The sequence below is a fragment of the Sceloporus undulatus genome, chromosome 1 (genome assembly GCF_019175285.1).
Source record: "Sceloporus undulatus isolate JIND9_A2432 ecotype Alabama chromosome 1, SceUnd_v1.1, whole genome shotgun sequence".
Classification (NCBI taxonomy): Eukaryota; Metazoa; Chordata; class Lepidosauria; order Squamata; family Phrynosomatidae; genus Sceloporus; species Sceloporus undulatus.
In genome coordinates this window covers 288,228,682-288,255,430 of record NC_056522.1, presented here as the reverse complement: position 1 = coordinate 288,255,430, position 26,749 = coordinate 288,228,682, and the positions used below count along the sequence as shown (strand labels likewise).

At 42.1% G+C, this 26,749-nt stretch overlaps 1 protein-coding gene and 1 long non-coding RNA gene across 5 annotated transcripts in view; one reads left to right on the top strand and one right to left on the bottom strand.

Annotated features, from left to right (window-relative positions):
• LGR4 (leucine rich repeat containing G protein-coupled receptor 4) overlaps window positions 1–14,990 on the bottom strand; it is a 181,784-nt gene extending 166,794 nt beyond the window's left edge. For both annotated transcript variants that reach the window (XM_042478342.1, XM_042478434.1), the window contains exon 1: window positions 14,782–14,990. In XM_042478342.1, coding sequence (XP_042334276.1) covers window positions 14,782–14,990 — 209 coding nt within the window. The remainder of the gene's footprint in view (window positions 1–14,781) is intronic.
• LOC121936896 lies at window positions 14,944–25,700 on the top strand. Of its 3 annotated transcripts, none has more exons than XR_006105048.1 (4): window positions 14,944–15,081; window positions 17,242–17,443; window positions 17,964–18,024; window positions 24,364–25,700. It is a non-coding gene; the product is annotated as an uncharacterized LOC121936896 (long non-coding RNA). The 3 variants fall into 3 exon arrangements; XR_006105059.1 differs by lacking the exon at window positions 14,944–15,081 and adding an exon at window positions 15,393–15,636; XR_006105054.1 differs by lacking the exon at window positions 14,944–15,081 and adding an exon at window positions 15,395–15,650.
• Window positions 25,701–26,749: the final 1,049 nt, after the last annotated feature.

Here is a 26,749-nt window from a genome sequence, read left to right as displayed (position 1 = left end):
TCTGGAACTCCCTTTGTTTTTCATACATCTACAGACACATACACACAGATACTGTATGCGGTAAATAACAAAAAAGAATGGGAAGTATCCATTAAAAATCTATTCAAAAAGTTAACATATTAGTACAATTAAATATATGCCCTTTATCACTCAAGAATGGGTAACTGTGTGTTGTAAACCCTGTAATCCACTAAAGAAGGGATGTTGGATGAAAGTACTGTACTGAATTAGGTGTCACTCCCACTAAGATTATCATTTATTGTAGGATCTAAGGACATGTGAAACATCGCATCAGCTGATTTACCATGTCTTAATTATTCCAGTCAGACGTTAATATACTTAATGAACCATAACATAAGTCACACAGGGATGATTCAGATGTTTGGTCAATGACCCCAATAAGCACTGCACCAGGCTCTGCTAACAGGCAGTTTGACATATTTTCATAATGAGAACAATTTTGGTAAAGGACTTTGTCATGGGCCATCAACCTCTGCCCTTTATTCACTACTACATTCACTTAGCTCAGGGGTAGGCAACCCTTTTGAGCCGGGGGCCAGGTAGCTGTCCCTCAGACAACTGGGGGGCCGAAGCCAAAAAATAAATAATTAAATAATTTTTAAAATAAATAAATAAATAAATAAACCGAGACAAACGTAGGACAAAATTTTCAAATGGAGGGCACTTTTTAAATAAAAAATGGAGGACACGTGAAAAAATTTGCTGATTTTTTAAAAAATGTTAAGATAAATGCATGTTTCTGAGGCTTCTATAGACAATCGCCCCCCAAAGGCCCTGGCGGCAATCGGCGGCAGGACTGGGCTGGGGCCGGTCCCAAGGCCTTGCCGGGCCGCATCCGGCCCGCGGGCCGCAGATTGCCTACCCCTGACCTAGCTGTTTCAAAACCAGCATTCTTGTTCAACTTTTATTCAGCCTGGACACTGTGGTCCTGGGTTTTGTGATCCACTACCAGCTACTTGCACAAAGGCAAGAATTAATCTGCATTATGCATGTCAATTAATCAAAGCTAACTACAGAGCAAGTCAAAAATTATTACCTACAGCAACACAACAAATCAGTGAAAAATACCAGGGCAGCCTGTGTGCACTTACTAAAGCAATTGGGGTTTATGTATTTTACCTATTACATAGACACCTCTGCCAAAACTTACTGATTGATCTATCTTATAAACTAAATCACAGGTCAGTATTAATCAGATTACAATAACTCTGCAAGACCATCATAAATATGTTAAGGAAAAAGCAACATGGGAGTATACAGTGAATGAAATAAAACATGTATGTGAGAGTCAGGGTGACTCAGCAGAAGCAATTAGAAGCCACACAGGTGTAAGAGGTAATGAAATTAACAAGTCCTAAATGCCAAGGACAGAAATGTAAAGTGGATAATTGAACACACCTGAGAATTGTTAAAGTGGACAAGGTGAAATGATGAAATCATTAATTATGGGATGAAACAAGAGAACCAATGAGAATTGGTTGTACACGCCCACTGGGTGGAAACAGACAACAGTGGGTGGTATCTTGCAATGACTATAATAATGGCTATGAATCCCAATGTATTTTGTGGGTAGTAGTTGTGGAGGAGTATTGTTGTGTTAGATAGTTTTGGAGCTGTATATAGTAGAATAAAGTAGATCTTTTATATAAGACTACTGAGTTGTCTGGTGTCTTGGGTGAAGCTACAAGAACCAGCTGGATCCTGAAGAAGTGTGAAGACTTCTGTGGAAGCAAGAGTGAGAAGGCTTGGAGAGTTTGTCAGGGTCTTCAGCCTATTCTCTGTAACTCTGCTGCTTTTGAGCAAAGCTTTAACCACTGACCAAAACTGGTCAGCGCTGGTGCGTAACAAGGTGGTGAGTTTGAGTCGGAGGTGAAGAGCTACAACTCCCATCATCCCTGACAAGATAATTATATTTTATTTATTTATATACAAGCATTTAAAATGGCATTAAAATTCATGTTTTATGCAGGCATAACACTGAACAGAAACAGATCCATTACTATGTAGCCACTTTGAGCATCAAAAAACAACAATTAGATGTTACAAGGCAGCAAATATTTCTTAAGTTATACACCAAAGAAATAAATCATCCTGAGACACTACAACGTTTTGCTATTTAAACCTAAAATGGTAAATCCAATCCCTGCAGCTGAAGGATTTCTCAATAAAAACAAGCCCTAAAGTCTGAGCCAGCATGGTGTAGTAGTTTGAGCGTTGGCCAGGATTCAAATCCCCACTCTGCCAGGAAAATCCACTGGGTGACCTTGGGAAAATCACTCACTCTCTGCTTCAGAGGAAGGTAAAGACAAATCCCCTCTGAACAAACCTTGAAAAGAATGCCCTTCCCAATAGGTTTGCTTTAGGGTTGCCATAAATCAGCATTGACATGAAGGCCTGCAACAACAAGGAGTACAATGACTAAACTTAACTATCTAACCCCCTGGTATAAGAGAACTTGTTCTTTACTTTTTTTGTGGGTTCTTCTTCCAGAACATGGCCACATAGCCCCAAAAACCCACAAAAAACTATGGATGCTGTCAGTGAAAGCCTTTGACTTCACAACTTCTATTTGTTTTTTAAATGGCTTCTTTTGCATTCCAAATTGCTGTTTTGTAAATTTATTTCTACTTAACTAATATCATTATTTTATTGTTGTCTTTATTAGTTCCTTGTGTAAGCCACCTCAAACAATTCTATGTTTGAAAGTAGAAAAGCAGGCTCTCTATATATAAACAAATAAATCTATAACAATTCACGGTAAAATGTGTGTGTTCATGCAGATGTGGGTGGTATTTGTCTGTCTCTGTCGTAGCTCCAGAACTGTGAAAGCCAGACATCTGAAACTTCGCATAGATACTAAGGCAATGCTAGAAGTGTGCACGACAAGATGGGAATTTTTTGTTTGGGTTTTTTTTTTTTTAATATTTATTGCTTTTAAATGTGCCTGTTGCCTACAGTAACATTTTCAGGCACTAAGTAGCCATTATTCAGGACAAGTGCTCCTATAAAAAGAAAAGATTCAACCAAGACCCCAGAGCAACAGAATACATAGTATATTTTGTTCTAGAGCAGCAACTGGCAGGGCAGGAGGCTAAAGCAACAGCAATGACTGGACCCCAAAACTACCACTGGAGCAAAACAAGGAAGTCTTCATTCTGATGCAGTCTACAGCCCCACAGATCATGGCTATCACTCACTAAAGTTAGTTCTATCTCATCTTCTTATACCCATTTAAGTTTGGAAAGATGGTGAAGCAAGTATGTCCCAGAATATGTTGCTATGGTGACAAAGGTTAACTGCAGTAGGTGCACCTCCTATGGATCCCACAATTTAACATTTTATTCAAATTGAATGGGGACAATAAAGAGAAAGACAAAATATAAATCAAATAAATGAAGCTTAATAAAGTTACTCAAACCATTTAGAATATCACATTATATTGAACATTTTAATGTGCACAACACTGTGTACTATAGCCACTAATAAAACAAAACAATGTTACATGTTATTTCCTGGTTATACCCGAACAAAATCCCAGGTGGACATCCTCATTGGGAAGGTTCCCATTGGTGAGCCCATATTTTTCTTGCCCTTTACCTCCTACTGCATAGATTTTACTTTTCCAACATCCAAAAATTCTCTGTTTTGTGATTGTGAACCTCATCCCACTAATAGTGAGAAAAATGTTTCAAAAAGAAAAAGGTCTCATTATTATTAATGAAAAACTATGGGCCTGAACAGACAAGGCAAAATAAAGCTGCTTCAGGTCACTTTGGACATATGCTGTTTAAATGAAGCATGTGCCCTAAGAGGCTGGAAGTCGCACCAAAGCCATGCCCCAGTCCTAAGGACTGGAGCATAGCTTCGGCACAGCTTCTGGCCTCTTAAAAAGTGTGTGTCATTTCAACAGCATACCTCCAAAGTGACCCGAAGCAGCTTTATTTTGCCCTGTCTGTTTGGGCCCTATAAAACCTTCCATTAAATATTGAAAAAAGGCAGCAGTTATTGTGCCCTTTTCAGAAATCAAATCTATACTGGAACAGCTTTATATTGCAAGACATTACACTTAGAGTACCTTAGCAGAAAATTTAATTCTATTTTTGTGCAGCATAACATGTTTTATAATTGTACAAAACATATGTGCCACTAAATTCTCATCTACAATATTTTTACTAAAGGTGATACTCGCTGAATATTCATTTCCAGTGTCCTGTCACACTGTCCCTTCTCTTGAGATAACCATGCCACCCATCTTCTGTAATTTTTATCTATCCCTTCTATAATAGAACGGTTTTTTCTTTGTTGATATTTCTAAGAATGGTTATTTTAACATTATACAAGATAAGCGCATTTAGAATAAAATAAATTAAAAGCTTTATAAACAGGTATTTGGTAAATGGCTTGTGCCATACAACCTTTTTTAGACTATGAAGTAAATTGTGTTGCTTGCTTTCATTTCAGATCCATGAGGTACAAATGACTAGTGTTAACTCATTAGATATGGATTAGTATACTATTCCAGACATGTGTAGCTCACTTAGTACAATAAAAATTAAATGCAGTAGATATCTGGGGCATAAGGCCTGGTAAAATTATTATGGGTTAACAATTCTGTTGACTGATTTTGTATCCTTCTTTAAATAAAAATTTAAGGAATTCCAGTTTGATCAAAACAATCCTTCTATTCTACAATTTACCTTGCCTCGTTTTCAAGTTGCAGCCATTTGCCACTCCTGTAACTAAAGAGGCGAAACAAGAAGGCTTGATGGTCGTATACATAAAAAACCTAGCACTGATTTTGAATATAACCAAAAATATTGTACCAACTCAAACATCCACCAACTCAATGTTCAGATCCAAGATTTAAATTTTGAGTACAGGCTCATATCTCCTTGTGTAAGGACTTCTTTCCATGTTGGATTTCTACAGAGTGCAGTACCTCTGATCCAGGGTTTCCAACTAGCAATCACAGTGTTGCCTTCTGTGTTATGATGGCAACATACATTTATTTACACACGCAGTTGTACTTTTTTCTTTCATTCTTTTTTCTTCATTTTTTTTTTATTTTTTTTTTTTTTGCAACTGATATATTGTTGTTGCCTAAGTGGAATTCCACAACTGTTCCATTTCACATGGACATAAATCCTGTTGTTATGCCTGAATAGAACAGAGCCTTAGAATCAGACTAAGACTAACCATTCAACCCCTGTTCAGATGCTTCCACTCTACTTAAGAGTAAACTACGGGATTCCAGCCAAGTAGTTGCACATTCCTGGATGGCACGTAACTATTTGCAGATGCTTTCCATAAAAAATTGTTTAGTGGGACTGGAGAATGCTGAGCATTCCCCACTATTCAGTGACACAGGAAAACTGAGAGACACAATCTACTGCACAATGTTGGTATTCAGCATAAGGCTGGTGCAGCACTACTACTACTATTTCCTGCTTTTTTCCAAAATTCAGACTCAAAGTAGGTTACAATTTAAAAGAATACAATTAAAAATATATGAAAGTGAGCATTAAAATAGAATTAAACTACACAGTATAAAACACAACACTCAGTAAAAGAAAAAAATGCAGTTAAAAATATAAAAGGACTTAAATACAGTAAAACAACACCCCAATACATAAACTACCATGTAACTAAGTGACAAAAAATTTACACTGCACAAGCATGATACAAAATTTTGGCCCATGGTTTGAAAGTCCACGTCAAACTACAGTACACACATAAGCTAGTAAATGGAGGCTGCATCAGCACTGCAGAAATAATTCAGTCTGACACCACTTTAACTGCCATGTCTCAATGCTATGCAATTGTAGCTTTGTGAGACATTTAGCCTTCTCTGTCAGAGAGCTTGAGTGCCTCAACAAACTACAATTCCCAGAATTTTAGAGCTCTGAGTCATAACAGTTAAAGAGGCATCAAACTGGATTATTTCTGCCCTGCATTTACAGCCGAAGTGGCTGGCGTGAGGTGTACTAGAGTGAAGGAGCAGTAGGGAAATCAGGGAAATTGCATGTGAGCCAACACAAAAGGAGGGCAGTACATAACAGTCTTGCAGCATATTTCTGAGTCTTTAGATCAGGGGTAGGCAACCTTTTTGAGCCGGGGGCCGGGTTGCTGTCCCTCAAGCGACTGGGGGGCCAAAGCCGAGGGTGGAGCTTCAACCCTCTGGGGCGGGGCCGCGTGCCAGGGGGTGGAGCTTCCACCCTCCAGGGGCGTGGCCGCATGCCAGGGGCGGAGCTTCCACCCTCTGGGGGCCAGGCCTCCCCATCTTTGCTGGCCCCTGATGGGGCCCCAGGTCCCGTCAGAGAGTGGCAAAAAAGCTGGTGGGGGCCGCCAGCGCTGGAGGGCCCCCTGGAGGGCCCCAGCGACGGCACCGGGCCTCCCAGCCTGCCGCCCGTCAGACCCTCCCTGAGGGCCCAGAGACGGCAAAGGGCCCCCCAAAGGCCCCCTGCCGCCCTCGTGCCCTCCTGGATGACGACCAGAGACAACAAAGGGCCCCCCAGAGGCCCCCTGCCGCCCTCGGAGCCCTCCTGGAGGGCCCAGAAAACGGCAAAGGTGCCCCCCCAGAGGCCCCGCTATGGGCGCCGCCATTTTTTCACCCAAAATGGCAGCGAAGTCTCGCACGACCTCTGGGAAGGTTGCGCAAGACTTCACCGCCATTTTGCCGCCCAAAATGGCGGCGCCCAGAGCGGCGAAAAGCCGTGACGGGCGGTCGATGCGGCGGCGGCAGCAGCAGCCACAGCAGCCAGGGGCCGGTCGGCAGGCCTCCATGGGCCGGAGGTTGCCAACCCCTGCTTTAGACCATCAAATTAAGCTTGAACTTACTGCATTTCAGTTGGCCTAATTAAACAAATGAAAGCAGACAGGAAACTAATCAAGCCAGTTAACAACACTAAAGTATCTCTCCCAGCATTTCTGTATTATTTGTACTAGTGGAGATAGAAAAAAAGTACCCCAGTCTTTTACTACATACAGTACTTGGTTTTTAGGCATAAATATTTTTGTAATTATTCTTAGTTGATATAGTATAATCTTATACATGGATTTAAGCATCCATGGTTTGAAATTGTTCAATAGTATAAATTTCAAATATCAAACCTTGATTTTCCATTTTTTTTATAAAGGACATCACTTTGCTATGTCATTATATTTAATGGGACTTGAGCATACATGGATTTTGTTATGCATGGGGGATCTTGGAATCAAACCCGAGTGTATGACAAGGGTCCACTGTAGTTATTTATTTTAGAGTCTTAAGAACTATCATTCATACTAACAGATGAGCTTTCAGCAAAAATGCATCCAATTTGCAGCAAAAACTTTCACACTCCCAGTGTAAGTATCTTCCATGATTCACAGCTTGATCCTATGCATGTTTTCTGAAATCTGATGGCTGCATCCACACTGCATAAATAATCCAAGTTGACACCACTTGAACTGCCGTGGTTCAATGCTATGGAATTCTGGGAATTGTAATTTGTTGTGGCACCAGAGCTCTGACAGAGAAAGCTAAATGTCTCACAAAACTACAGAATTCCTTAGCACTGAGCCACTGCAGTTAAAGTGGTGTCAAACTGGATTGTTTATGCAGTGCAGATGCAGCCTATGACTCTGGAAACAAGGGTTTTAATACCCACTCAGCCAGGAAAATCTACTGGATAGCCTTGGGTGAGTTATACTCTCCCAGTCTCAGAGGGAGGCAAAGGTAAACCTTCTCTGAACAATCTTACCAAGAGGTTTATCACACTGAGATTTTTAGAGCTTTTGCAGGTCAGTTCTGACGTGACTGCACTTCCAACGATGCGGATTCACGTCACAATGTGAATGTGTTATCAGATGCCATTCCTTTCTATGGGAGCTCCTTCCGTGGCACTTCCGCAGTGATTCCAAAGTGACCCCTCATTTTGATGAATAAGTGAATTCACAGAATTCGCATTCAAGCTCGCTTTGATTTCACTTCGAATTGGTCTGGTGTGGAAAACCACTCTGATGTCACCCCCCCTTGGCCCCCTGCTCCGTCATTCCCCTCCTCCTCCTTCACCCCATGTTGCCCCCTCTGCCACCTTGCCACCCATCCCATCATCCCCTGCCTTCTCCTGAATCCCGATCCTGGCCCCAGCATGCGCAAGGGTGCCGATTCGAATCATTGAACCCTCTAGTGCGGTAATACAATGTGCACTCACTCCGCTTTGCTTGAATCCGCATCACGTGACTTGCTTGGAATAAAACTGATTCCGCTTCCCCCCATTCGAAAGGACAACAGAAAGGCAACCAGGTGTGGTAAAGCATCACATTTTAACTTTAATTCACATTGCTAGCCAGAAGTGACTCTGGATCTGGTGCAAAAAAACATCACACTTTGCATTGCTAGAACAGCAGTGACTGTGGATCTGAGCTGCAAACCGCCCCACGTGTGATAAGTTCCCAAGAAAACATTGTGACGGATTCACTTTGGGGACATCATAAATTTAAAACAACTTGAAAGCACACAACAACAAACCATCTCAGAAGTCACACTGCAAGTCTGTAATCCTACAGATATGTGAGTGCTGATAAATTACAGTGTATTGAAATCACTAACCAACATAAAGTACCAGACTTACAAAATGTCTGGAAATAGTTTGGCTCATCAGAAAAGGGTATACTACTGGTGATCAGGAGTAGTTGAATAATTCTGAGCTTTCTTAGTAGGAAATTGACACTTTTTTGTTAATAGCAAATTTCTTCATAATTAAATATCTGATGTTGCCATTTTGTGAAGAAGTTTGCTAAACAGTATATTTTATGTGAAGTCAAAGGCTTTCACAGCTGACATCCATAGTTTTTTGTGAGTTTTTCGGGCTATGAGGCCGTGTTCTAGATGAGCTTACTCCCAACATTTCACCAGCATCTGTGGTTGGCATCTTCAGAGAATGCTGGCATGGAAGTGGGGTGTATATGTGTATATATACTGTTTGACCCTGGGGTGGGAGGAGTGTACACAGATTAACTTGTAAACCACTCCTCCCAACACAAATCCTTTTTATATATCCTCCCACCCTGAAGCCTTGCCATTCAACAACAGAACAATACACAGATTAACATGCAAACCACTCCTCCCAACCGAGGGTCACACAGTATATATGTATAAACATAAACACACACACACACACACAGTGCGCCCTCCCCTTATGCAGAGATCCGTTCCAGATCCCTCTGCATAAGGGGAAATCAACATATGCTGAAGCCCCATAAGAACTAATGGAGCTCATGCCCATGGTGCATGGCAGCGCGCACGCCCCACAAGGGCACACCCCATTAGTTCTTGGGCTTAAAGCCACGTAAGGCGCGCCCGCTTAGAATGCAGGTGCACTGTACCCCGCTCTCTTCCATACCAGCATTCTCTGAAGATGCCAGCCACAGATGCTGGCAAAACATCAGGAAGAAGCTCTTCTAGAACATGACCACATAGCCCGAAAAACTCACAAAAAAACTATAGTATAGTTTATGCTTTTTGTTTATATTAGCTCTAGCTCTACCACTGTAAGGGGAGTGTTATAAAGTAACAACAATCTGTTGTAGTGGTTTAGAATTTACAGATTCTAGATGCAGACAAGAAACATTCTTTTAAAATATGGTATCAAGCTTCTTCTGCTTACACGTACTGTTTAACAAGGCACTAAATATAATACTCAAATCTCAATGTATACATAAATACATATTATTCAAAAAGCAATGAGGCCTTAACATTTGATTGTAGGTCTCATTATAGCTTTTTTACTATTAAATTTTGGCTGGAAGGTGGGGCACACCCATCGTGCCCTATTATAAAACTAATAAGGTTTGTGTGGAGTCTTGCTTAGCATGTCAATTCTTGAATACAAACTTTCAAGACGCAATCCCTCTAACTGGGAAGCACTGTATTATGAGATACTTACATGTTTTAGTTCTGCAGAACTAAACTGTGAAAACAAATTGGACTGTTATGAACCTACCATAAGAGTGGCATCAGAACCCCTGGCACTTGCACACTGACCCTCCTTTAAGATCTTTTAGACTAAAATGCACTTGGAATAGGACCTTCTAAATCAGGGGTGGGGAACCTATGGCCTTCCAGGTTCTGGCGAACTTCCAGGTTCTGGCGAACCTTGTTATACGCCGGGGTTTGGTTCCAAGATCCCTGTGTATAACAAAATCCATGGATGCTCAAGTCCCATTAAATATAATGGCAGAGCAAAATGGTGTCCCTTATAAAAAATGGAAAATCAAGGTTTGATATTTGAAATTTATACTTTTTTGGAACATTTTCAAACCGTGGATGCTTGAATCCACATATAAGAAAATCTGTGTATAAGAAGAGCCTACTGTACTATTCCCATCATGCCTCATCACCAGCCAAGCCAAAGGAAGTTTTAGCCAGGCTCATGAGGGCTTGGTGGTAACTCCTCCCCTTATAGCGACATGACATGTAGTACCACCATAAAAGGAGGAGCTACAACCACATCCTCGTGAGTCTAACTAAAACACCAGCTTGGCTAGTGTTGAGGCATGATGGGAATGGTAGTTTGCCAGAAACTGGAAGGCTGTAGGTTCCCCACCCTGTTCTAAGTGATGGCCGCTGACTTATGGAATCTCTTTCAGACGGCATACAAGTAATATTCAAAATGGGTCTAAAAAACCATCCATTTCATTGGCTTTTAATCATAGAATCGTAGAGTTGGAAGAGACCACAAGGGCCATCCAGTCCAACCCCCTGCCATGCAGGAAATCCAAGTCAAAGCATCCCCGACAGATGGCCATTCAGCCTGTTTGAAGACCTCTAAGGAAAGAGACTCCACTACACTTCGAGGGAGTTTGTTCCACTGTCAAACAGCCCTTACTGTCAGGAAGTTCCTCCTAATGTTCAGGTGGAATCTCTTTTCCTGTAGCTTGCATCCATTGTTCCGGGTCCTGTTCTCTGGAGCAGCAGAAAACAAGCTTGCTCCCTCCTCAACATGACATCCCTTCAAATATTTAAAGAGGGCGATCATATCACCTCTTAACCTTCTCTTCTCCAGGCTAAACATCCCCATCTCCCTAAGTTGTTCCTCATAGGGCATGGTTTCCAGACCCTTCACCATTTTAGTTGCCCTCCTTTGGACACGCTCCAGTTTCTCAATGTCCTTTTTGAATTGTGGTGCCCAGAACTGGACACAATATTCCAGGTGGGGCCTGACCAGAGCAGAATACAGTGGCACTATTACTTCCCTTGATCTAGACACTATACTTCTATTGATGCAGTCTAAAATTGCACTGGCCTTGTTAGCTGCTGCATCACACTGTTGACTCATGTTCAACTTGTGGTCTACTTGGACTCCAAGATCCCTTTCATAGGTAGTCTCATTCAGCCATGTGTCCCCCATCCTATATCTGTGCATTTCATTTTTTTCTGCCCTAAGTGCAGTACCTTACATTTCTCTGTGTTGAATTTCATTTTGTTAGCTTTGGCCCAGTTTTCTAATCTGTTCAGGTCATTTTGGATCTTGATCCTGTCCTCTGGGGTATTAGCTACTCCTCCTAATTTGGTGTCATCTACAAATTTGATAAGTATGCCCCCAATTTTGTCTTCCAAGTCATTAATAAAGATGTCGAATAGCACTGGGCCCAGGCACTTGTTTCTGAACATGCTGCTATCTTGCTGTTACTTTGAGGTTCTGGATTTATACCACTTGTATATTAATATAATAAATATATTTTCTTCTAAAGTGTTATTACAGTGGGCCTTTGGTGTCTACTGGGGTTTGGTTCCAGGACCTCTATAGATACCAAAATCCATGGATGTTTAAGTTCCATTAAATGCAGTGACCTAGTGAAATGGTGTCCCTTATATAATATGGCAAAATCAAGGTTTGCTATTTGGAATTTAGATAATCAAGCCATGGATGGTTGAATTATGGATGAAGAATTTGTGGATAGAGAGGTCCAACTGTGTAATATTATGATAGGTGCAGTGCTAGTCATATGCTCTCAGCCTCAGAGGAAGGCAATGGCAAGCCTCCTCTGAACCAATCTTGTTCAAAAATACCCTTAGGGTCCCCATAGGTTAGAAACAACTTGAAGGCGTGCAACATTAACATGTAGTGCTACATTATTCCGTTTTGAGGCACACTGTCAAGGATGGAAATATCCAAAATAAACAGTAAATAAGCATTTTCCTCTTTTCACTGGAAATGCACAAGAGTATATGTATTTATTCTTTATTTTTGCCAATTCCTTGTTGAAAATGTGTTTATGCTGAAAGGTACCACCGTATATACTCGACTATAAGTCAATCATTTTGATATGATCCATGGATAAGTCAAGGGTAAAACCTAGGGACATGTCACAGAGGATCTAAAGGATGAAGCAAGGAAAACAATGCCAAAGAAGGAACATAACTGTTTGTGCTCATATTAAAGGCAGGATAGATGAGAGAATAGAAGAGGGCCAGTGCTTCCAGGACAAATTACACTCTTGCCTTTCACCAGGGAATAGCCCTATTTTTAATAAGAAGTACAGTACACCTGTAGATAAGTCGACTCACGTTTTGGGGGTCAATTTTTGACTAAAATTTCTAGACTTATACATGAGTATATACAGTAGTTTTGTTACTGGAAGATGAGTTATTTTCTGGGAATAATAATTGGTGTAACAGAAGGAATGCACTTTGCTCCCTCTCCCAGAGTTTGAAACATATGGCATTGTAATTTCAAACAAACAAACAAAAACCTAGCACACTGCCCTGCCTTACTCAGCTCATATTAACATAAACCTATTATAAAATGCTTATTTTTAATGCAGTCCTATGGCCCCACATACATGATCACTACTGACACTTTCCTGAACCTTTTCTAGGCCTTTAGCCAATAAAACGCTGATGCATCATCAGTTTCAAAATCAGTAACTGATTCATCTTGCCAACCTCAAATCTTCTCACCTAACTTATTCCTCATACAGCTTTCAAGTAGCCCCTAGACCAAGGAGCCCTTTTGCTTCACTGTGCTCCAAATGCCTTACGAATCCAATAGTAAGCATGAGCTGATTTGTGCTGAACAGGGGCGGCTTCTAGGAAATTCCAGGGCGCTTTAACCAAGTCTGCCATTAACCACCAGGCATGACTGAACAGCAGACACACACACACTTTGTAACACCACACCCCTGGAGTCCTACATGCAGCACACACCTAACATGGTTTTCTGTGGTGCTTTATCCTTATTATAACAGCTTTGTTAGACAGAAGGGCTGGGATTAATTCTCCTCGAATCTTGAGTTTTCCTGAGTCTATCTTCAAATCTAAAGTTTTTCAAGCAATTCCCAATAATTTTGTTTGGATCAAGTGTTTATACAAGAATGTAGGGATATACAGGAATGCAACTTAATCACACGCCAAAGAATCTCTCTCTCTCTCTCTCTCTCTCTATATATATATATATATATACACACTATCAGACTTTGGAGCGGATCTGTATTCAGCATACTGTGACTTTGTCCACCGAATACAGGGGCATTTAACTCTTTCTGGCTCAAGGCTATGGGATTCTGGGAGGGGGAGTTTGTTGTGGGGACCAGGCCAGATTACGAATGTCTTTGACTACAGCCAGATTTCACAGATGTCCAGATTCTGGATTTGGGGTGAAGTGCGCTGGAGGAGTCCAGCCCCACCAAATGAATTCCCAAGCAGTGCTCTGACTCGGAACAACCCTTGCCACGGGCAGTAATAATAATAATAATAATAATAATAATAATAATAAGAGTAATAATTGTTAAATGTATATCCCGCCTCTTCCTCTTGACTGTGGAAACCCACTGGGTGGCCTTGGGCCAGTCACACTCTCTCAGCCTCCTCAGGGCAAGAAGGGACAAATCTCAGCCGCTGGAGAAATCTTGCATGAACAATATCCCTCCTCTTCCCGTACGATTGAGGTGTTGTGAGTCGGGCAACAACAACCATCAACAGACGAGGGAGCCAGCTTGTTTTCTGCTGCTCCAGAGACTAGGACCCAGAGCAATGGAAGCAAGCTCCAGGGAAAGCGATTCCACCCCAACGTCAGGGCTGTCCTCCAGTGGAAGAGACTCCTTCCTGGGAGTGCAGTGGAGTCTCCCTCCTTGGAGGTCTTTAAGCGGAGGCTGGATGGCCATCTGTCGCAGGGGATGCTTTGACAGAGAGTTCCCGCATGGCAGAAGGGGGCTGGACTGGATCTCTGCGATTCTACATGGGTTAAAATACACTCTCAGCCCCAGGAGCGGGAAGGGCCTGAAGGGACACCGCTCCGCCTTGGCAGCTGCCTGGCTTCTCTCTCTTTCTGAAGGGTGCTTTGTTGGGGAGGGAGCGGGGAGGGCAATCCTGAGTGACCAACTCCATGCTGTTTTTATCGTACTGTAAGCCGCCTCGAGGGGGAAAGAGAATCAAAGGTATCATTATCATTATCATCGACTGCCAGGTACGGCGTGTGCAGCGGAGGCGCCGGCCAGGGACCGGGAGAGGAAGCAGGAAAGGAGCAGAACGGGAAGAAAGAGGCGAAGGAGGAGGAGAAGCAGCAGCAGCAGGGCCTCCCTGCCTCCCTGCCTGCCTGCCTCCCTGCCTGCCTCCCTGTCTGCCAGGTGAGGGCCAAGGCAAGAGCCCCCTCCCTCCCTCCCTCCCTCCTCCCGGAGGCCATCCAGAGGCGAGGAGACTCTCAACCTGCCGGGCGAGGTGAAGGCTCCGGGCGCAGCGCCAGCCCTGCCTCTCTCCTTCTCGGAAGGCGTACTTACAGCGAGTGCGTGAAGGCGCTGAGCGGCCCCTCTGGCGGCACCGCGGACAGACCTCTCCCGGAGCAGTCCACGCCGCCGTCGCCGTCGCAGCTGCAGGGAAGCGGGCACCGAGGGGAGGAGGAGGCGGAGGAGGACCCTCCGCTGGGCCCGGAGAAGCCCCAGGCGAAGGAGAAGGCGAGGGAGGCGGCGAGCAGCGCCGGGCAGAGCATGGCCGGACCCTCCTCCTCGGCGCCCCGCGAGCCCCGGCTCTTCCCTGACAAAGCCCCGCCGGAGCCGCCTCTCCTTCTTCCCAGGCGGCAGGTAAGGATAGCGTGGCTCCGACGAGAGGACGGCTCCCGCTCCCGCTCCCTCTGCGACGGCGAGAGAGAGAGAGAGAGACTCCTCCGTCTGTCTGTCTCTCTCTCCTCAGGACCTTAACCCTTCCGCCGCCGGAGCCCAACTGTCATGCGCCAAGCAAGCGCCCCACGCGGCCAGGGCCGGCATTGCGCCGCCGTTTAAAGGACGCTTGGCTCCTCCCCCGATTAAAATAAAGCACATAGAAATAAACCGCCGCTGCTTCCTCCTCCTCCTCCTCCACAACCGAGGTGTGTATGCTAATGAAGTGGGCCTTGCCCGCCCGATCCCTATTGGTCCCTGAGGATTCCATATGCAAATATATCTGGGCTGCGGGAAAGAGGAGGGGAAGAAACAAGTTCGACGGGGGGGGGGGGGGAATTGGAAAGAGACCGCTGATTGGCTAATAGGGCACTGGGTGGGCGGGGTTAAGGGGAATGATTGACGGGAAAGGCGGAGAGTGTAGTCGGGCGATGCGTCTTCTAAGATGGAGGCGGCTGTTGGAGGCTTCTTGCTCCCAGGGTTTGCATTGAAAGGTGGGAGGGAAGGACTTGGGCACATCCCGCGCAATAAGGCTGCATCCGCACTGCAGAAATAACCCAGTTTGGCCCTGCTTTAACTACCGTGGCTCAATGCTGTGGACTTTTGTAGTTTGTCTGGTGAGGAACCTATACCAAGGACAAGAGGCCACCCTCAGGGCAGGATTCAGGGGGACAGAGAGGTTCCCGACAGGCAGAGGGCCCAGGCGAGGCTGCACCCTGTCTGTCGCCTTCCTTGTTCACCTCATAAGAAAAGCAGAACTAGGATCAGAAAAAGCAGGAGGGGAGGTAGGAGGAAGCAACATTAACACCTAAGACCGGGAATGGGAAGGGCAGCTATGAAAGAACTGGAAAAGCCACTGAAGAGCAAAGACATACAACTGAGCACTGAAGGCAGAACCGTTCAGGCCATTGTATGCCCAATTGCCACGCATGGATGTGAGAAGAGTACTTAGGATCCCATGGACAGCCAATAAGGCAAACAAATGGGTTCTTGAACAGATCAGAACAGGGCTCTCCTTGGAAGCAAAGATGATCAAGTTGAGACTATCGTACTTTGGCCACATAATGCGAAGAAGGCACAGATCACTAGAAGAAACAATAATGCTAGGAAAGGTAGAGGGTAGAAGAAAGAGAGGAAGACTAAAAACCAGATGGATAGACTCAGTCAGGAGGGTTGTGACAAGGGCTTGCATTGGGGGATAGGGATCCTTGGAGATCTCTCATCCACAGGGTCACCATGAGTTGGAATCGACTCCAGGGCAGCTGACAACAACAACGTTTGTTGTGGCACCAGAGCTCTCTCTGTCAGACAAGGCTGAATGTCTCACAAAACTACAGTTCCCAGAATTCCATAACATTGAGCAATGGCAGTTAAAGTGCAGTCAAACCGGGTTGTTTCTGCAGTGCGGATGGCGCCTCGGCCTGCTCCTGTCCCTGTCAAGCAAGCAGGGGCTCTGGGTATGATATAAGGTTCAGCAAATGTCAGTAAAAGTCTCTGCCAGAAGGACTTGGGGCTTGGTTCCATTTTTTTTACCATTATTATTTTATTCAGTTTGTTGTTTTTAGTTGTCCTTCATTGCAGGTCAAAGCTGTGCCACTGTGACGTGACAAATACATTACTGACTGTGTCGTCTCCTGTATCTGAAATGCTTGGGACCAGAAGTGTTTGGGATTTTTTCAGATTTTGGAATATCCATATAATGAGATATTTTAGAGATGGGACCCAAGTGTAAACTTTAAATTCATTTATGTTTCCTATACACCTTATACACATAACCTCAAGGCAATTGTATATACAGTATTTGTAATAATTTTGTGCATGAAACAAAGTTTGTGTACATTGAAACATTGGAAAGCAAGGATGTGACTATCTCAGACATCCATGCAGACAATTTTGGATTTTTGACTATCTCAGATATTGGAAATCCAGATAAGAGTGACTCAACCTTTATTAGACACTGAGTATTATAAATGTATGAAATACACATTGTTATAGAAATGTAAATACACGTTATTACATCTTGAGGCCCTGTGCTTTTCCAAATTTTATTTTCTGACCGTTGTTTTCTAATGATTATGATTTCAGACAAGACTTCCATTCTGGGGTGTCACAAAAGCAAATGGGAATAACTAGATGCAGTTGATGAAGAAGCCAGTAGAGCTTCGAAAGCTTGCAACATGTATATTGTGCATTTTGGTTCACCCAAGAAAGATATCACCGGTGGATTTTTAATGTTATTAGATCCTGTTGTGTGGAAATTGTCACCTGTAGTGCTACAGGAGTGATGGTGAGGAAAATGCTTTGGTCTAAGACTGTATTTTTGCCATGGCTATTGAATTTTCATAAATACATCCCATCCCACAACATTATATTCCTATGTCAGTGAATTTTAACCTTTGAATCCCTTTTAAAGAAACAGAAATTGGCAATCTCACAACAAGCATTTCGCCCTCACATTTTACTACTTGAGGTTATAATACCAGCTAAATAGGAGGAATATTCTTGGAAACAAATCCAAGACGCAGCAGACTCCCCAGCCATGCAATACCAGTGAAGACCAGTTCTGCAACTAGGCTGGAGGCACTAGCAGGAGTTTATTTAACTCTTTCAAACGTCTGCCATGAGGTGACTTGTGTGACCAGTTTAAAATTTTATTTCACTTTCTCCAGAAAATGTGATTATGCGAGGGAACCACTTTTCACAATTGTTTAATATGTTACTTTGCTATTAACAGAAACTGAAATACCATGAATGAAGAAGAAAACTGTAGATATTCTGATAATAATTAGTGTTGCCTTGTGTTTTAGATTGAGATGATTCAAACAGAAATTGAGAAGAAACACCATGAAACTGTGCAGATAAACTCAGGTAGGTAGAGTTGACAGACTGAAAACCAGAGATGGCCCCTGTATCTTTAATGGTTGCACAGAAGTAGGAATTACAGGAGGTATTGCTTGTCACACAACCAAGTAACACCAGATAAAATGTCATCCTCTACCCAAAAGTTTAAAGGCACAGGAGCTGTTGCCAGTTTTCACTCTGGGAACTCTGTAAGTATGACTATATGCTCATTTATGTCTTACAGGATTAACCTGTTCATTTGTGTATTACAAGAGAAGCTGATCTTTTTTTGTATGTTTCAACTCGTCAGTTGAGCTAATATACTTGAAAGAGAGACAGTGGTCCAATACACACTGCAGAAATAATCCAGTTTGACACAATTTTAACTGTCTTGGCTCAATGCTAGGGAAATCTGGAAACTGTAGTTTTGTGAGATATTTAGCCTTCTCTGACAGAGAGCTGTGGTGCCACAATAAACTACAATTCCCACTATTCCCTAGCATTGAGCCAGGGCAGTTAAAGCAGTCTCAAACTGGATTATTTCTACAGTGTGTTTTGGCCCAGAGTTATAGGATCAGGAGATAAACTAGATCATCGCCTGGAAATGATTTTAATATAGTACTTGGTGGGTTGAAGAAAGATGCCTGAAAACTGCCAGGTGAGTCTGGCCAGGCACACCATCTAGTTGGATGCATTTTATTACTAGGCCTTTAGTTCCTAGATGTTTCAGACTTCAGATCCAGAATCCCTGACTATTGGCCATGTTTTCTGTGTGTTCTGGAAGAGAAGAAACATCTGGAGGACCATATTTTGAGAATAATTGAATTAAATTAATATTTGTCATAGTAGTTTGAGTGTTGGACTACAACTTTGGAGACCATGATTTGAATCCCTGCTTGGCAATGGAAAACTATGGGTGACCTTGGGCAAGTCAAATTCTCTCAGCCTCAGAGGAGGACAAAGACAAACCCCTTCTGAGCAAATCTTGCCACATAGACTCTGTAATAGGTTCACCTTAAGGGGTTGCCAGAAATCAGAAACAACTTGAAGGCACAGAATAACAACAAGGTGATCCTATCATAGTGTTTTTTGGATAAAATTTGTTTGGGGGATGGGGGTTGCCATTGCCTTCCTCTGAGGCTGAGAGAGTGTGGCTTGCTCAAGGTCACCCAGTAGGTTTCCATGTCTGAGCAGGTCTTCCAGTGCCCTACTACCACACTCAAACCACTACACGGTGCCCTACTACCACACTCAAACCACTACCTACATTTTAGTGACTAAAGACATTTTATCAAAAAATTATCCAATATAGGCACTATTCAGCAACTCATAACATATTTTATTTTATCTCATTCAAATCAGGTGGAACATAAAGCTACTTAACTTTGACTGGGTTGTAGCATCACCACCAACATGACCTGTTAGGTTTTGTCCACGAGAAAGCAGGCTAAGACATGGCTTATTTGTTTTTTCTTTCTAACAGAAGGTTGAGTAAATCTGTTGAAATTGCACTCTAACATAAATTCTGTAATAAGCCTTAATCATCTTAAATAGCTGAACTTGACTGGATGATTGACACTAAAAAGAATATTATTGCATGCAATATTCCCTAAAAGATTTCATTGTGCACTTTGCATCACACAAAAAAGAAAGGGTGATAATAAGGTAAGAGGATGAAAAAGACTGCCAACTAAATCTTATTTGTAAGGATGAAAAATGTTTGGGCATGTCTGGATATTACCTAACAACTTTCTGAAGTTTGGAAAAGAGGGTTGTCCCTTTCAACAAGCTATTTCTTTAATTCTGAATGCTGCATGTAAAGCACAGCAGAGGGAGACTTTTAAAGAAACCGAGAGAGAGAGAGAGAAGACCAAAAGCTTGCTGAGTTTGGAAACCATGGAAAGGAAAAATATCAAGGAAAAAAATTACAAAAATCTGCAAATGAAAGTCATCCTCCCCTACCACAAACTCTGCAGCAACAAACCACTTCCTGGACTAAGTGAAAGCTTAACTTAAACTGTTCATTCATTTGGATTTAGAGACAGTGTAAATGTCACTCTGTAAGCAGTTTATAGACCTATGAGGAAAGGAGCAAAAATCAAGACCATCAGATTTCTGAGAGCTCATTGATAAAAGTAGAAAAGATTTGATTGTACTGAAGGATTAACATTTTTTAATGATCCAAAGCAACATTACTTCTTTCATATCTTCTCTTCTTCCCCAGTTGTGCAGTATACTAATAATTTCAGGACTTAATGCAAAGGATTGTTTTTATTCCATACTGTAGGCATATTCAGGATATTTTGGGTCTAACTGATTATCATAACACAATACAGTTGCCCCTCCATGGATTTCCGCTATTAATAGGGTGTGTGACAGTAGCGTGTGGTGCACATGCCCCATTCAAGCCTATGGAATATGTGCATGATTTTGAACTCGCAGGGGGTCTGGAATGGATCTTCCATGAGTTCAAAGGGGCAACTATAGAGCTTGGTTCTGGTTGTGAGCCTATAAACATTTTCTTACAAGAAAATATAGTTGAACTTAACAGAGGCCTGTTACAGACAGCCAAAATAAAGCTGCTTCGAGTCACAGTAGAGATATGGTGTTTCAATGATGCATGCGTCCTAAGAGTCCAGAAGTCGCACCAAAGCCACACTCCAGCCCTAAGGACTAGAGCGTGGCTTTGGTGTGGCTTCTGGACTCTTAGGACGCATGCATCATTGAAACACCATACCTCCATTGTGACTTGAAGCAGCTGTCTGTAACAGGCCACAGTTTGTTTCTTAGTAGTCATACCCAGGACTTCATTATCTGTGGTTCATGAAACCATAGAAGGCCTTCTTCATTAGCTCTGGTTCCTCCCTGATCAACACTTCTTGCACTTGTAGACATACATTAAACCCCCTTCACTTTCTGACCACCATCCTCTTTAGCTCCCTTACGCCACCTATTACTGGTGTTTGTTTTTTTTAAATAGCATCCAGGAATATAGAATATAAGTGATATATCAGTAAGTATACTCTTCCTCCTATCTGTTTCTTCTCCTCTTTCTCATTCTCCCTTTCTAATTTGTTTGGCTAAATCTCTTTCTATCTCATCATCCTATCTCATCAACTTCCTTCTTCATAGTCATTGTTGTCATCATGTTTCCCTCTTCAAAATATATGGTGATTATTAGTAGCATTATTTTTATTAAAGTGATTATTATTTTGTGGATGAGGGAGGATTCCAGAATCTAGCTGTAAGAAAAAGTTAATGGGAACAATCCATTAAAATTAGGATAGGAAATTTTATTTATTTTTATTTTTTTGCTTTGAAAAGTTTTTCAGGTTGCACAACACTAATTTATTCAAAACAGTGCTTGGAAAAATGTTAAAACCAGGACTGGGAAGTTTGTTCTATTTATTTTTTTTCTATTTAAAGAAGAACTCAGAATATCTTAATTTTTTGAACTACACCTCCAATGTGTTCTTAGCATCAGTCAGGATCGTCCAAACTACTGTATTCCCATCACTATCTATGGATGTGAGGGCAGGATAGTGAAGAAAGCAGGCAAAGAAAATCAACTCATTTGAGATATGATGCTATAGAAGTCTGCTGAGGATACTGTGGATGGCCAAAAAGACCAACAAATGTTTCCTAGACCAGATCAAGCCCGAACTTGAACTCTCCCTGAAAGACAGGATGACTAAATTGAGGTTGTTTATGTATTTATTTATTATATTTATTTGTATCCCACCCTTTTCCCAGGACTGGGACTCAGAGCGGCCAATAGGTTGTTGTACTTTGGTCACACCAAGAAAAGGAAAGACTCATTAGAAAAGGCAATGATGCTAGGAAAAGTGGAAGGCAGCAGAAAGAGTGGAAGACCACAAGCCAGAGGACTAGATTCAATCAGTCCACGGGCCTGAGCTTGCAGGACCTGAGCAGAAAAGTAAGGGGGTCTTGGAGATGTCTTATCCACAGGGTCACCATGGGTCAAAGTTGACACGAGGGCAGCTAACAACAATATCTGAAATAAACCTAATAGTAGTGTCAACACTGATTCCAGACATTGGAAAAAGTATTTTTGAATGGCACCTAAAGGTTAAAAAAAAAAACCATTCATACGCACATATAACCCTCTGGAAGTGTAAACATCGCTAAAGAGGAAAGTTCAGACAGTCCAGTGCTAAAGCATATTACATTACAGAGATGTAAAAATAAGGGCCTGGGCTGGGTCTGCAGCCAAAGTTGGGGTGAAGCCAAGCTAGTAAACAGGAGATTGGGATCAGTGTGGGAGCCATGGGCAGGCTGTAGTCCATGCCTCAAGTATCACGGCACAGCAAGAATTAGGACAGAAGCATCATGCAGGCAAAGCCAAAGAACTGAGCCAGAAACTAGGTCAAGAAGTCATATCAACAGCCAAAAGGCCTGAGCCAGACTAAGGTAATGCTTGGAGCAGAAACAAGGCAGGAAGAGGGAAGGGAGAGTAGGACACCCCACAGTAAGGCTGGAAACATATTCTTCCTAGGGCATGCATTTAATTAAGCAGGCACTTCCTGCTAAAACACTATATAGGTGTGGCGATGTTGTTAGCCAGAAAATAAATGAACCAGAAAATTTGTTTGCCCAAAAGCTGTGGGTTATGCAGGCTATAGCTTCTGACTTTTCAGTGGAGTACAGCATAAATCTCTGGGCTGTTTCACATGTTGCCCACGTATTTAACTCATCAGTTCTTCGTAGCATATAGAGAGGCAGAGTTTATGCACAAGATGAACAAACATTTAGGGCCTCACATTGTGAGGGGATCCTAAATACAAAAAGATTGCTCAATTGAAAGTTTTACATAATTGTTGGACTAATATACATTTTAATAATACAAAGAGGCCTCTTAAACTTGATGGGTTTAGGGCCTCAGCATGTATGAATTCAGCCCTGGGCATTTTTCCCCCCAGCGGATCCACCACGTGCAGTTCTCATGAAAGAAATGAAAGGCTGATTTGTTTTAGAAAAAACCCTCCTCTGGTGACCTAAGGACCAGAGGCACTGGACCTAGATTCTGTTATCAGAAGGAAAACAGAAACACTCCTTCATTGGAGATCTTTAAATAGAGGTTGGATGGCCATCTCAGGAGTGCTTTAGCTGTCTTTACATGCATGACAGGGGGTTGGAGTAAATGGTGCTTGGGGTGCCTTCCAACTCTGAACCAGAAATGCAGCAGCTAAAAAAAAAGGGGGGGGGAGTAGGCAGCAAGGTGAGGTCAAACTACTTATAAAAGAAATGTAGGATATCTTTTTGCAATTTTGTGGATTGTTTGTAGCAGCCATCACAGGAACACTAGCAGCATGGAAACCATGGAAAATGACGAGTAGATATCCATAGCCAGGCATGGTCAAATAGAAACAACTATTTTCTGAACAGTGGCTTAAGAAGCTGCCCCGAAAGTCCCTACCAAATGAGTGGGCTCTGGAAGCAGGCAATCTACAAACTCCAGTGGAAAAGAACAGGGTAAAATGAAAATTGGAAGGAATCCTCTCGCCTTTTAAAATATTTTCTAGGCACATACACACACATCTGGCGATAGTTCAAATGCAGAAGAACTTCTGCTGACAAACCTTAGGGTTGGAGGATTCTTGGCTAGATAATTGTTCAAAAACACTATCAAATACTGTAAGCAAAGTCTGTGCTGGCTTTGATCTTGCATGATCAACTTCTTTTGTTTTGGGTTTGAAGTTCAATCTGGTACCGTATTTAGATTTCAAATGCAAAAAGGTGCCTTGACCATGTATTTCTCACTGGAACACCTTAGTCTGCAAAGTGTGCGTTTATGTATAAAATCACAGTTTATTTTTCCTATTACTACTCGCCTGTCAATGCTTTAAATGAAGAATTATGTCTTATGACTTACCTAATTCCCTTCTGGAATCATAGTGATTAGTAGATCTATCCCTTTACTAAGAGTGTACAAAAATGGAATGGCTGAGTTAAACCAAAGATGCCTCTTTGCTTGGTAAATAAAGAAGAGCTGGCAATTCCATAGCTTCAGTGAGTATAATCCTATATTTTGTTGCCCTGGTACATGGATATATTAAAATTTATTTTAATGCATTGGACTGATTTGCAAAAAGGACTGTCAATATTGGGAGTTTTAAGGTAGTAGGGATTTGAACCCACACTGACTCCTCAGTCTGTTCTGGTTCAGTACTTTAACCACTACCACATACTGCCATTTAGTTCTATGTGAATGAAGCCACCTTTATCTGGCAGCTAAAACTCAAAAGACTAGGGGCAAAGTTCACAACATGAAGAGAGTGTTGCAAAGTCATGGAAACATGACTTTAAAATCCTGTTGTCTGATCACCATCCACTTCATTTTGGCAGGGATGAGCACGTAATGACAGACTTGCCCAGGCCATCTTAAAGTCCAGACAGGTTCACACACTATCAGACAGCTCTCTGCTTCAGAATCTGAAAACAATCCCATAGCTGCTTCTGTGAAATCTGTGTCCTAGAGTGCTCTAGGAACACCTGTGTCTCCTGGAAACCTGCCGAGAAGGAGGTGAGACGGAGAGCATCATCCTACAAATACTGGCTCCAAGCACCATTACTCCGGAACACCTGCAACCACCATTACTCCAGAACAGGGACATAGCCAGGATTTTAGGAAGGGAGGGTTCAGACTAAGTGACACCATTATAATGGGGCTTGGGCCCAGTGGCGCAGCAGCATGCACCATTCATTGTATCTAACGGAAGGGGGGATCTGGACCTTATGGACCCCCCCCCCTTGGCTACATCTCTGCCTGGAAGCCTACCAAGAAGGATGTGAGACGGAGATTGGTGTCCTACAGATGCTGGCTCCAACTACCTTTACTCCAAAATACCTGCAGCCCCTGGAAGCCTGCCAAGAAGGAGGTGAGACGGAGAGCAGCGTCCTACAAGTGCCACTCCAGCCACCACTCCTCCGTAACTCCTGCGGCCCCTGGAAGCCTGTTGAGAGGGAGACGGACGTAGAGATGGAGGGCGGCACTCTGCTGGTTTTGAACTGTCCTAATTGCTTAACTATTTTAAACCGAGATGAATGCTATTATTATACAATGCTTGTGGGAATAAAAGGGACTATGTTCTCTTCTTGTTGCTGTATTTATTGCTGTATTGTATCATTGTATTACATTTCTGTTATTTTGCTGCTAGTGGAGTATTGGTAATTGCCGTCTAGATGTTATGTCTTAATTATTACTATGTTAGGTAATTTTGGGATTTTGTACCTTGTATTTATATTAGCCATTATGCTATGTTATGTACTTTGGAGTATATTTGTTGTATTTTTATTATTGATTTTTGCTTTTTTGTATAATTAATTTATTGTTGTTATGATTTGTTATGTGACAATTTGGTGAGGGGGGTATAAGTTTCTTTTTTGTATTTGATACTTTTTGTATTTGTATTTGATACTTTACTTTTGTAATCTGCCTTGATTCTGCAAGGAAAAGGCAGAATATTATTACAGTATTATTATTATTATTATTATTATTATTATTATTATTATTATTATTATTATTATTATATGCTCTTAATATCCAAATTCAAGATTTTACTTTAATGCCAATATTTTGTTATTTTTTAAACACTATTTTATTGTAATAATCTAAAAGAATGATGAAAATGCAAACCAGCAGAAGTGTTAGATTTACTCTCACAGTGCATAAAGCAAGGAGGGTCAAATTTAATGGAACAGCAAGTAAGTGATTTCATTCTCTCTCCCCCAATTCAGTTTTCTTTCCACTTTTCTCCATTTCAGTTTCTTCCTTCTTTTAGGGTTTAAGATGCCACAAAAATGTAGGTCTGTGTGATTTTGCTGTAGCAGAGTCTGGCATCTGGACTTTCTCCCAGCCTTTGTCCCATTCCTAAAAGTTTCCAACTCCATAAGTCCCTGCATGATCTCTGTCTTACCTCTTAATCTAGGTGATCCACAGGAATGCTCTTCCCCAGCTGAGAAAACCTTTTCCTGGCATTCTTTACTTCAGCTTGCTTCTGCCTCCTCAGCAGCTCCCTCCACCTCCTCAGCCTGGCAGACACAGACTATGGCTGGACTGGTCTAAACAGACACTGGAGTGGAGGCTATGGCCTAAGTCCAGCTGCTAGTCACAGCCACAGCAGAACTATTTAATGGTATAGCATTTGTGTAAATCCTATTGATTCAACTGACCTTCCCTTACTGGAACTACCAACTGGATGCAGGTCTGTAGAACAATACTTTTTATCATTCATTATTTTATTAAACACAAAAACACAAATATACATGTATACATATTCACACATACAGTCAGCCCTCCATATGCACAGATTCTGCATCCATGGATTCACCCATCCATAGCTTGAAAATATCACACATACACCAAATATTTCAAAAAGTAAACCTTGATTTTGCCATTTTATATAAGGAAATCATTTTACCATGCCACTATATAATAGAACTTTAGCATCCTTGGATTTTGATATCCATGAGGGGTCTTAGAACCAAACCCAGCAGATACTATGGGCCCACTGTGTGTGTGTGTGTGTGTGTGTATTCTACCAACCAAAACTTTTAAAAAAATCTAACAAATGAACATTGAAACACAAACACCACTAACTTTCTCCTCCATAACTGATGGTTACACCCCCCTATTAAGTATACTTTCTTTAAACAATTACAGTGGGCTCTCCTTATATGCGGACTTGCTATCTGTGGATTTGAGCATCCACCGATTGCAAGCCCATGGGGG